This window comes from Lampetra planeri, chromosome 37, assembly GCF_965212315.1.
Source record: "Lampetra planeri chromosome 37, kcLamPlan1.2.h2, whole genome shotgun sequence".
Classification (NCBI taxonomy): domain Eukaryota; kingdom Metazoa; phylum Chordata; class Hyperoartia; order Petromyzontiformes; family Petromyzontidae; genus Lampetra; species Lampetra planeri.
In genome coordinates, this window is record NC_136143.1 from 7,813,098 (window position 1) to 7,825,978 (window position 12,881).

Below are 12,881 nucleotides of genomic sequence, written 5' to 3' on the forward strand. Positions count from 1 at the left end.
AGAAAGACCGATGAAAGAAGATAGAGTCTTGAAAGGCAGAGATGGGAAGGCCGAAATAAACGCTCTAAGGGAAAGGAGGAGGAATTAATAAGTTGAGAGTCTCGGTGGGGATTTCTGAGACTTCGATGTTTTGGGCAATTATAACTTAGCTGTGGAGCTGCCGGTGCAGGGCAGATGGAGTAGTGGAACGAGATCTGAGTACAGGCAGTCCTCGACTTACGGACACAATTAGTTTCCGAGACCCGTTTGTAAGTCAAACGGGTTCGTAAGTCAGAACACGGTGATCTACTGTGTAATTTAAATGCCCCCCCCCCCACACACACAAACACTCGCTCCCGGCACGAGACCAAACAAAATAGTGACGCGGTTCAATTTGCAAGCGAGAGTTTGCATTTGAAGGTAATGTGAAAAAGAAAACAATGTTTCATGGAAGCTGGTTCGTGAGTGCGGGTGGTGTTCGTAAGTGCGGGCGTTCGTAAGTCGAGGACTACCTGTACTGCCGAGTGAATGTGATTTGAGAAGAGGAGCAGAGTAGAAGCACACGGGGAGAGAAATTCCGAGCAACGAGACCCCCACCCCCCCCCTCACATCACGACTCTCGCTGACAGTCGCTATTTTGACGTTTAGCATTGCAAAGCGAAATTATCAATTTTAACCGATGCATTTTTGAAATGCCCTACTGCTCATCCCATTTGCTCCATTTCACGGCAACGTTAGCCCATCGCCACCCCACCGCCCGGCCCCCCCCACCACCCCGGGAACGGTCCTGATTAGCTGGCACCGTATTTCTTCAGTGCATTCGTTACTTATGTTTTTTTGACGGCGTGACAGCCTTGAGCCCGTGGGGGGCAACTCGGTTTCGCCCTCGCGAGGCGTTTGCGTTCAAGCTCCTGGTTCGAACGTTGGCCCGTCCGCCGTCCTCCCCTCGCCATTCCTCCTCCAAGATCGATACGAGAACGAGCACCACTCCGCGTCCTACGGAATGTGGAGCGGCGTAGCACGAGTCGCCCCCCCCCCCCCCCGTCGCTCGCTAACGACATCTGGCATCTGTAAACATTGACAGCTGCACTGCGGCGAGCCCCGCCGAGAGGGGTCGGGAGGGTGGGGGGGACTGTGCTGGAGTGTCGAAAGCCAATTATCTGTGGCCCAACCGGGGGGGCTTGAACCCAGGTTCTTGGAGCTGCCGAGTCTGTAAGCGAAACGGGGGCCAGGAGCCCTCCCCCCTCCCCGTGCGTGTGTCCCCTCTTGCCTCTTTATGTTGCGTTTAATGTCAGAGCAGCCGGCTGTTCCCCCGCATTTACCCTAACGAGCGATCGATAGAGAAATCAATCACTCAGTCTATTAGCTCTCACTGGTAATTGCCGTTTTTTTAATTGTGAATTCACCAGCAGTGTTTTCCTACCGTGATCCGATTGAACTTCCTCCTGTTCTGAATAAGAAAAAAAAAGCCCATGGATTGCTTTGAGTCCATTGGTACCTGCAATTTATTTTTAACCGATGAGAGACAGATCGGAAGTGAGTTTCCCCTTTTCAAGCTGAACCGCAGCACAAAACCTTCATGCCCTCTGTTTTTCGCTTGTCCGTTCATTCACGTGCATGCTGCTGAATTAAGGGACAGACACATGCAGTGAATGTGGTTTTTTTTCTGTTCCTGTTGGGTCCGTTTTAAAAAGCTTGAACTTCTGGCACCGCACCACACGCAAACCCCCCCATTGGGAAGTTTCGAGATCCGCCTCTGTTTCGTAGCCTCATTTAAATCACTTTCCCAAAGCACGAGCGAGGTGACCGAGGTGAATGAAGGAATGGCGGTAAATGCCCCCGCGGGGTGACGGTGCGATCGCTGCTATGGTGTCGCGCAGATAATCGCGGGGCACGGCGAGCCGGCGCAGCGGCTCTGCAACAAGGACCCGTTTGCGCTCAAGTCGCTCGTCTACCTGGGTCGCCTGTTCCCGCGCGCGCGCTTCCTGCTCATGCTGCGGGACGGACGGGCCTCCGTGCACTCGATGATCTCGCGCAAGGTCACCATCGCCGGCTTCGACCTCTCCAGCTACCGCGACTGCCTCTCCAAGTGGAGCCGCGCCATCGAGGTGCGCGCCGCCCCGTGCCGCCCCACCCTACCCGCCCCACCCTCCCCCCCACAACACACAATGACGAAGAACCCCTGTATGGACTGTTGGGGCAAGCGCTATTAGCGAGCGCCTGGCAGCGGGTGGTTGGTTCAGCACCGCGCACGACCACATTTGTTTCCCCAGTGCTGATGCGTACGCACATCACAAAGTACCAATTCTGGGAGGCCCCAGAATTGGTTATGATATCAACTTGCAACGAATATTGTTCACATACAGGAAATCGGGCGTCAAATTGGAAGTTGCCAGGTTTCTTAGCGCCCTGTTCCAACCGCCGCTCCACCGCAACCGAACCCCGCCCCGGCACAGAGCTTGCCCGTTAAAACGCCGTGTGTGTGTGCGTGCGAGGCGGCTCTGCGATTGTGGCGGGGCAGGTGTCTGCATGGCTGCCTCCGCCTCTCCGCTCAATTCCAAGGGCTCCCTTGAGGGATCAGCACTTGGACGTATCGCTGGCTCCGTCACATGCACTCGGCTGCACTGTCCCTTGAAGCTGCGCGTCGGGGACGTGCTCTGCGGTTTGCGCATTGGAAGTAAAGGCATGGGCGATTTTAAATGATCTCCATTCAATTTAATCTCCATTCCCACCTTCGTGACAAGGTCTTATTCTCCTCCTTTGTCTTCTGGCGATAACCTCTCTCGGCCACGTGTTGAGGTCGCACGTAGATGCGCTATAAAATTGCGACATTCCTCGCATTGCTTCGCGTCGACAGCGCGATCCCCGTGCCTCGCCCACCTGCCCACCCGTGGTAGGTAGGGCACTCGTCAAGGTCACCATTTTGACAATTTTGGCAGCGTTACGCCGAAGTAGCAACGCTGTCTCACGGTATCGAGGTGAGCCTTGGCGGTCGCGTTTACAAGCGATGCTGCCAAACGGATCCGACGTCGTCACTGGGTGGCACGCTCTTTGTGGCTGCGAGCTTGTTGTGGGGAGGCACCCGCAGCAGCAGCCGCAGCAGCCGCACGCTCACGGCTCCGTGCGCGAACCTCCGCTCGGCAACGATTTCGCGCTCGCCTTGCCCACGGGCCGCTACGAATACAAACGTTCCGTGTCGCGCCCTCCTTGGCCGCTAGAAATGTGTACTCGGCGACGCCTTGCGAGCACTCGGCACGCACACAACGCGCGGGCCCTCGCTCTGTCCCCCGATCGCGGTGGCGGTCGTACCTCATGCGCCCAGGAATGCCTCTCTGGAAGTCTGAAGATGGCATTTAAGAGCGAAACAATTCTGGCTGTCGCCCGATGAGGCTGGTTGCATAAGATTAGATAATTGGCGGCGAAATGTCATGGGACTCGAATTGTAAATGTTGTAGGTTTACTCTCCAACACACCGGTGTGCTGAAATAGTAAACGTTACTAATTGGCTGTGTCAGGTGGTGGTGGGTTTAACGACACATTTATATCTACACGATCTAACCCAAAAAATCCTCTCATGGATAATATTGGTCGCGAAAGCCTACGTGTTAAACTCCCATTGTTATGTATGGCCAATTCCTCATTCAGCATACTGAATGAGGAGGCGTTCAGGAGAGGGAGGCGTTCAAAATCCCACAGAGGCGCGGCGTGTGAGGGGCCACGTGAGGAAACCTACTTGCTGTCCTGCCTCCTCCACTTCCCCGCCCCCCCCCGTGCTCCACTTCCGTGGCATTCACAGAGGGACCACCCACGCCGCATGTCGGCATCGCGGCTGCGACGTCGACGTTGGGCTCCCTCTGAGTGTAACGGCTCCCACCCCCCCCCGCCTCCTCGTGTGTAAAAGCCAGGGCTGGCTCGAGCTGATTAAGAGCGGGGAGATGTAATGTGTCCCCGGAGAATGTCCGCTCACCGCCTGGCCATCCACATTTTACATAAAATGTTAATTTAGGAGGTGTAAGGCCCAACTGAGCTACGGTCCTCTTTTTCAGAAGCGACCTGGCCACTAACGATAACGCAACGATGTGGCCCGCCGTTGCATGGAAATTTAATAGCAGCCAAATACTCTTTTAAACGGCAGCCTTCCCCCCCCACCCACCCACCGCCCCACCCAGCGCGTCGCCCGTGTCGCTGTGGCCTGGGCGAGCGTGCGGAATGCCTAATGTTCCCGCGTGCCCGTGCCCTTGTGTGTCTGTGTAGAGAGAGTGACCCCCCCCCCTACCTGCTGGCCTGGCCCTGATTTAAAATCAATGTCTTGTGAATCCCGCACGCACGCACCCACCTTGCAGGCAATCGTCCATTGTAAAGCTATTTCAGCCGTGAGGACCGCCTTGAGCCTGTGCTCAATTACAGGTGACGAGGTGGGCCGTTCACATTTTTACGTTTGTTCTTACAAAGGTTTTGTTGTTGTTGTTGTCCCGTAAAGCAATGCACTGACACAGAGCTGGCCATCAGACGTATGGGACGAGGCACGTTGTTGTTGTTTGTGTTGTTTGTGTGTAGGCTGAAAACTTGGTGTAAAAAACAAACAAACTATGATCTGAATAAAGGATGGTGCTTAATTAAGGAGATATAGCCCTCCGGCGAACTCCAGATCAATCGTAGCGTCTGACCGTTTGATGGGAGGGCTAAACTCACAAACGCCTGTCAAGAGTGAATTTCCCACTGGAGTGCCCCTTCCCCCCCCCCCCCCCCCCACTTTGTGTTCACCATATGCGTGAGTTTCGATACTGGGTTTGACCATGACGAAGATGTTCGTGCATGCGCGTTGGTCCGTTGCGTACTCGGGCGGTGTTCGCAGGTGTGCGCGTTGCTCGTCTGTGCACTTGTTTTTGTGTGCGAGCGCGCGCGTTTGCGATTGTGTGCAATTGTGTGCGTGCTCGCACACTCTGGCACGCACGTCGCGGCTGGGCCGTCCGATTGATTTGGAGTAATCGTAATTGACCGCTGGTAAGCAGCGGATCGCGCTACTCGTTGTCGGTTTCATTGCTCGACTAATCGGATTGCTCAGTTTGCCGGAACGAAAGCTCTCGCCTCCGTTACCACGTGTGCCGCTGGACGAGGGGTTATGGGCAGGACTTTGTGATGTCATAACCCTGGTTTTTTTAGGGGGTTTCCTGCATCTGAAAAGTCTTCGGGCTGGTTGCCATTTTTAAAGAGGCCCCGAGTAATCGACCGCAAAAAACGTAACCCGCTCACGATTCCTGTTCGATGAATCGCCGTCATCGACCAATCATCCCAGCTCTATGGCGCACACGTGCGGTACGCTCGTTCGCTCGCTCGCTCGCTAGCATGGGCGTGCGTTCACGTGCGTGGACGCGTTTTGTGCGCGTGTGTGCAGATCATGTACACGCAGTGCGTGGCCGTGGGCTCCCTGCGCTGCCTCCCCGTCTACTACGAGCAGCTGGTGCTGCAGCCCGAGTCGGTGCTGCGCCGCGTGCTGCGCTTCCTGGATGTGCCGTGGGACGACGTGGTGCTGCGGCACGAGGACATGGTCGGCAAGGCCGGTGGCATCTCCCTCTCCAAGTGAGGGCGCGCACGGCACGGAACGCCCGGCACGGGTCACTACGCTCCTCTGCCGCAAAGTCGTTGTCGATTCGCGTGCGCGCGTGCGTGCGTCAGGGTGGAGCGGTCCACAGACCAGGTGGTGAAGCCGGTGAACCTGGAGGCGCTCACGCAGTGGGTGGGACGCATCCCAGAGGACGTGGTGCGGGACATGGCGCACGTTGCGCCCATGCTGAGCCGCCTGGGCTACGACCCGTACGCCAACCCCCCCAACTACGGCTCCCCCGATCCCCGCGTGCTGGAGAACACCCGGCGGGTAGGCCGCTGCACACACCTTTCACGTCTCCCACAGATATCCCCCCCCCTACTTAATTCGACATCTTTCTACATCCATAAGGGTTTATTTTGGGTTAGATCGCGTAAATATATAAAAGTGTCATTAAAACCCGCCACTACCCGACACAGCCAACTAGTAAGGGTTGTCACATAAACAGAACGTGCCATTTCGTCACTAGTACAGCACACCGGTGTGTTGGACTAGTGACGAATTGTAATATTCTGTTTACGTGACAACCTTTACTAGTTGGCTGTGTCGGGTGGTGGCGGGTTTTAACGACACATATTCACGCGATTTAATCCAAAAAACCTCTTATGGATGATATTGGTCGCGAAAGCTTACGTGTTTAAACTGATCTCTCTCTACATCTCTCCACGCCATCCCACTTCCTCCCAATGCTGCCCCGTGCATCCCCCACAACACACGATGGCTCCCCTTGTGACTTTACGCATCCCAATCTCTTCCAGTGCCTCCCACAGCCACTCCATCATGCCACACGAACCCCCTCACCATACCACATCTCCCCACGTCCAACCCTTGTCTTAACGCGGGCCCGATGCCCCCCCTCACCATCCCACACCTCCCGGCACCACCCTATGGCACCCAATACCACCTCCCCAAGAAAACCAAGAAAATTCCTCGCACCTCTCCACCCACGTCTCCTGATGCCACCACGTGCCTCCTCCCCACTTGGGTTCCGTGACTTTGAAGCTCGGTTTTGGAGGTGAACTGTGAACTTTGACGGTGGAGGATTGGCAGAGTGCCCAACTCGCAGTCGAACACGGTCAAACCCTGACCATGGACTCCCTAATACAGTCGCTTGTCATCGCTTCAGAGTCTCTAGTCCACGGTTGAACGCAGTCAAATCCTGAGCATGGACTCCCTAACAGCCACTTGTCATCGCTTCAGAGTCTCTAGTCCACAATTGAACGCAGTCAAATCCTGACCATAGACTCCCTAATACAGCCACTTGTCATCGCTTCAGAGTCTCTAGTCCACAGTTGAACGCAGTCAAATCCTGACCATGGACCCCTAACACAGCCACTTGTCATCGCTTCAGTCTCTTGTCCACGTACCCCTCTGTGGGTTGAGCTCTGTAAAAGTTGGTTCATCTTTGTGCAATTGTCAGGGCAATGTTTGTAATTGCGCGTTTCGTGTTTTATTTTTCAGATAAAGAATGGCGAGTTCCGCTTACCGCAGAGTTTAAAGCGTGCCCTTTCGGTACGATCTCCTTTCAACATCGTTTGCATTGCAAAATACGCGTGCGTGCGCGTGTGCGCACCCAGCATACGTAGCAAAGACCTTCGGGGCGTCACCTTGCCTTCAAAATCCTTCACATTGAACGTTGACACCTCATTATACAACGAGCATGTCCGGAAATCGATTTAGGTGGCTAGGCAAGATGCGCACCGCCGGCACTTGCTGCTTGCCGCGTTTTCGCTACCTGGCACTTTGGCACGTTGCCTTGCGCTCCGCTGACTTCCATTGTTGGAGGGCGGCTACCACCAAACCGCTCCGTTGGGTCCTTGACTAAGTCTTTGGCAAAGAAGCCAATCTTTACACCACTTGCACCACTCAATTGGGGGGGTGGGGGGGGTTAGGAGTCCACTTTACCTCTACAGCCCATCTCTTCCACAGCCAATGTGATGCCTATTTTGTCCCACTTTTTATCCAGCCAAACAGAAGGTGATTAGGCATGCGGGCTTACATGACCCAGCCGATACGACTTTGCTTGGAGAAGGAACCTGCTAAAGGGATTCACGTTCACCTCTACGCACACCGCTTGCGCATCAACAGACTCTCCGAGTATATATTCCAGCAACTGGTTGTGGGATTTTCTTTTGGCATTAGTATTGCATCCCACGGGAGCCAAATTGTTGGGCTCACGACTGACAGAGATGATTGTTCTTACACACGTGCCATGAGATCTACAGCAATTTATAACTTGAGGCTGTCTCCCTGACATGAGTAAAAAAAACAACCAGTGAACCTCTGAATGAAATATTACGAGCGATCTAACTTTGAATAAAATCATTTTTAAGTTTTTTCTAGCTATAACCATAGCCTCAACTACATTTGTGCCAAACGTCAGTTTCTAGCGTCGCGGGTCACTCATCTTGCTGTTGTTTCCCGCCCCCCCCCCCCCCCCCCCGTGATCTTTCCCAGCAGCACAGTGACCCAGGCGGTGCGGCTACAAATGGAAGCGAGGGGTGAGCCCCCCCCACCCTCTCTCCTCCCCCCGGTATCGGGGAGGATCGGCTCTGTTTTTTCCCCCTCATCACTCACGGCAAGAAAAAGAAAACGCGCTGCAGTGCAGGCGACGAGCGGGGACCGGCCAATTGGTTCCCGGAACGGACGCTCCTCACGACCACGGCCCACGAATTGCGATTTTTTTTTTTGTTTTACACTCCAGAAGAGGAACCCCGCAAACGCTTCCGCAACTCGACGCAATCTCCACCGTCGACGGATCGTCCGCCAGGTGAAAGCTCGTCGGCAAAATCCGTTCAAGGAGACGCCGGGGGGAGCCTCTCTGGCAAGCATTGCAATGAACGGGAAGGACTTGCCCAGGACGCGGAGCGAGTAGCGCATTGACCCGAACTTGCGTGCGCCGACCGTGAGCCAGGAAAAACGAGCGCTCGCCAAGCCAAGCGACCACCATCTCTCACGCAGGAGGAGGCCGGGAAGGCGGGTGGAGGGGACACATGCCTCGAGTTTACACACGCCGTGGAACTTTAACGCCGAAACAGATGATTTATTTTTCAAAGTGTTTATAATCGTGAAAAAAATCTAAGGTATTACATTATTTTATTCTGTGAATGCAGGTTTAATATTTTATAATCACACTGTTGTGCCTCAACACATCCTTTTCTGCTATGATACATTCGGTCGCTTTTTTGCAAACTTTAAAGTGTACACTCGCATTTTATTGAAACCGTACACAGTTTTTTTTGCACAGCAGCGTCTGCGAAAGTGTACTTGCAAGACGAATTCAGTTTGCAAGTAAAAGCGATGCAGATTGTGACAGGTTCCAACGGTTGCGAATCAATGCCGTCTGTGACAATTGCAGGTGCCACTTCAGTGCGAGGGATTGACAGACAGCCCGAGGCGACCTCGGCCCAGGAGGCAGTGGCGCTCGCGTGGGTCGAGCGGCTTGTTAAACGAGCACTTGGGGAAGTCTTCAAGTCATGTAGACTGTAGTCTAGGTTTTTTTTGTTTACTGCAACGGTGCATCGGTGCTCTCTCTGCGGGCGATTCCGACCCAATGAGTTTGGGGGGGAGGGGGGGGAGAGTCTTCCCTGCGTAGCCTCCGACGCCACCTTTGCATCCGTTGGTGGGCGTGTCGCTGTAAAGCTGTGAATGGTTGCAGGTCCACCGGCGGGTGAGATTTTGAAGCCAAGCAGAACTGGCTCCCGTGACGGATCACTCTGACCTCCCGCGGGACCGTCCGCTCGTCTGCGTCCACGTTGAGTCGACTCGACCATCGATGCTGCCGTTGCTACGACGGAACTCCCGGTTCGTCTCGCCGGCCGTGTTTCGAGAGCCCCATCTGGCCGCCGCGCGCCACGCACAACAGGGTTCATCACGAGGAAGGCCGCAAGGGCTGCTGTGGGCCCCGTGGCATTAAAAAGACACCCGCAGGGAACTTGCCCTTGTTATTTTAGACAAGTATGAATAAAACAAATACTCGAGGTGCTTTTATGCAAGCGGGCCACGGAGGAGAGGTTTTAGAGCCTTGCTTGGAGTATCCGATTGGTGCGGATGCTGTGTGAAGCTTGCACCACCGCATGGAAATGTTGCGGGCATTCTGGGCACCAGGGCGTGATGCCCCCTTACTTGACTGTCAGACAGTCCTGCTAAATATTAATGCTATACTACTGTGAAGAGATGTCGATGTATATCATTAACTTTTATCGTTTTTATTTTAAAGTCTTTGCTGCGTGTGCTGTGTATGTACTACAATACTGGCATATTGTGTGGTCATTGAATGTCACTGTGTGTTTGGGCGGATTAAACAATTTTATTTTTTTACCGGCACGAAGCGGGCGAGTGTAGCTTCTGCACCGTGGCGCTTTGTTTTGGCACCAGTGTTCACAAAAGGAGGGAGATATTTTTTATATTTGAATGAGTTAGCGTGATGAGAGAAAAGCATGGGTAGGTCTATGAACATGGTGCTTATGCTTTAGATACTTGTGACTATTTTGTGTAAGTGTAGCCTTGCTTTGAGTCACAGCCGTACCTTTTTAAGAATGATAAATACACAGAAAAAGACCTCAAATTCATGATGACATTCATTGCTACGTGACAGCGTAAAGCAAAAAATATATATTAAACGTGCAATTAATATCTGAAATCGGTTTCAATAACCTCTCGAAACACTTGTATTTATTTCGTAGCGCTTATGACTTTTTTCCCCGCTAAAGTAGTCGTTGGAACAAAATTTGGCAAAGGGTTCGTTCATACATTCTAAGTTTTAAGTGCATCTTAAAAATCGCTGAAATAAATCGAACATCCGACCACTCGCGATGCAGCGCACGGCCATATGAGATGATGTGAAAAAGTCGCAGAGGCTGAACATCTTGGGGGGGGGGGGGGGGGGGGGGGGCACGGTGGGCAGGTGACGTCCGTCTCAACCTCTTAGCATGGTTGCCGCGTCGCTGACGGTGTGCGTTGAAGACTAATCGTGGGCCCAAGTCGGTGCCAAGTGAGGTGGCAAAGATACTCGTGGTACCAATTTAATTGTGTGCCCAATAAAAATGAATTACGTGATAATCATTTAAAATGCAGTAGATTGTGAAGTGTATTATATTTCGGCAACAAAATCTATTAAAGTTTTGCCACTTCACTTGGTAGCCTGTGAATTAGCTGGTGCCTGTACCCACGAAATATACAATTTTTAATCAGGCTCTTGCACATGGTGCTGCGGGACAACGTCACGGCAGATCTATCCCCTTCCTGCGATTGCAGGACGCGTTGAGCTGCTAATCTACATGGGTTTTCTTGGTGGCAACTTTTGAAGGGTGCTTTAAGGACAGAAGTCGCCGAGGGCTTTTGGAAAGAAGGTGGACGTCACCTGACCCCTAACCCTTCCTCAGGCAGTTCGTACGAAGGGCGACTTTTGGCTTCATGAGCGCTCAGGCGGCATCGAGGCACGGTCCGGAGTTCGTTCGCGTGTTGACGATAACTGCCACCGGGAAACCCCATGGAGATTCGGCAGCTCGGCACGTCCTGGAGTCACGGCAAGGAGATAGATCTCCTGTGACAACGTTGTCTACAGCACCATGTGCAGAGCCTGATATAAAAAAAAGGCTGGGTTTTTTTTTTCCTGCCCAAAGACACTCTCCCAAGTTGGAAGAGTGTTTTAAATTGGAAGAGCGTTTTTGAGCAGGAAGGATTAAAAGAAAACCAGCTAGTGACTATCAAACTTGCGTCAGGACATTGCTGCCCCAGAGTGCGCAAAATTGTCCAGTATCGCCCACCCATCTGTGCCCAAGCCATGTCCCACACGGCAAACCATGCAGGCAATGCACGGAGTGCCACCATATCACCCTTCAGAAGAGTGACGCGGATGCAGCGTTTCCCACATCTGGGGTCCAGGCACAAATCTGTGCGAGCTGCATCATCCCCTGCGGTGTTTTCTGGTTCGATGAGGATCAAGAATGAGCAGCACCTTGACACACATGCCAGAAGGTGGTTGCCCCCATCAAAATGGTACCAACCTCTCCGTCGTCCCTGTCATTGCGAAGAGGGCATTTTGGCTAAGCGCAGCACCGCTGGCAGAGCACACGCGTGCTCTGGATGAACCAAGACTCGGCGATGCCAACCGACCATACCGCCCATTTCTAGGTCATACCACCAGTGCGGAGGCTCAAGAGGCCCCAGAATCTAATTTTGTGTAACACTCAGTATTTTGCTCCTGGTTTCTGTGCAGTGACAGAGTCTTGCCATCATCGATAAGCGTCGCCATCGCCGAGCGTAATTCTTGGTTACCATCGATATCGCTGCCGGCAAGTATTATTCGACAGGCGACTTGTCGACTCCGCGTTTTCATGTGTCTCGAGTGGCACCCTAATATTCCATTAATTTGCACCAATTACCTTTTTTTTATCCGGCTTGTCGTGAAATGGCTCCTTTGACCAATTAGGCTGTGAGGCATCTAACAAGCTTGGTTTTCGATTTTTGAGACAAAGCTTTTTTTGCACCTCGGATAAATTATGACCACTTTAGTTCAGCCAGAGTTTGACTATTTTGGTGACATTCAGTCGTCGAGGTCCTGGTTCCTTGCACGACCGATAATCCAACGATGAAGCAATTCCATTATGACCCTGCACCTGCTGAATCACGGGTGCTACGGTGACGAGATGTTAACTACCTCGCCTGGTATACAGGTCGTAGGGTTCGATCCCGACGCCTGTATATTTGCAGATTTCATTGTCTCACTGTGGTCAATGTGGATTTGTTTCCGGATCCTCCGGTTTTTCCCCTCCACATTTAGAATCAACACCATGCGTTTGGAGTATCTGGCTGCTAGGAATTTCTACGTGATAAGCCACTTCGTTGAGGTATCATTTGTGGCCAGGGCGCGTCTTAAAAACAGCTATATAGCTCAGTGGGCCTTACCTAGTAAATGAAAAACAGTTGTGCCCTAAGCACTCCTGTTCATTCACTCACTTTTACTGTATTATCTCATAAATTTCATCCCTTGATACTTCTACATATATCACTGACCAACGGTTTCTGCTAATCCGTACTCTGTTCAATTACCGTGATGCTAGATGCAGCATGTTGTTTCCTCCTCCCGTTGGACTTTGGAATTGCATCCCAATCTGTTGCCGCGACTAGACTAATACCCGTGCTTAATTCGCGGACACAATCTCGATTGTACCTCACAATCACCCCTCCACCACCTCCATGTGCTCGGTCACGTTTCCCTCCTGGCTCCCCTCACGGTGGTATAAACTCCCACCCCACATTAACACGGGCAACTTCACTCACCAGTTTTCGTTCC

At 52.7% G+C, this 12,881-nt stretch overlaps 1 protein-coding gene across 5 annotated transcripts in view; it reads left to right on the plus strand.

The window, feature by feature from the left end:
* Positions 1-10,718, plus strand: part of TPST1 (tyrosylprotein sulfotransferase 1) — a 62,846-nt gene extending 52,128 nt beyond the window's left edge. For 4 of the 5 annotated variants that reach the window (XM_078611962.1, XM_078611963.1, XM_078611966.1 and 1 more), the window contains 5 exons: positions 1,860-2,087; positions 5,375-5,559; positions 5,656-5,854; positions 7,046-7,096; positions 8,042-10,718. In XM_078611962.1, coding sequence (XP_078468088.1) covers positions 1,860-2,087; positions 5,375-5,559; positions 5,656-5,854; positions 7,046-7,096; positions 8,042-8,089 — 711 coding nt within the window. In that variant the 3' untranslated portion in view covers positions 8,090-10,718. The remainder of the gene's footprint in view (positions 1-1,859; positions 2,088-5,374; positions 5,560-5,655; positions 5,855-7,045; positions 7,097-8,041) is intronic. The other variant, XM_078611967.1, reaches the window with a different exon arrangement.
* Positions 10,719-12,881: the final 2,163 nt, after the last annotated feature.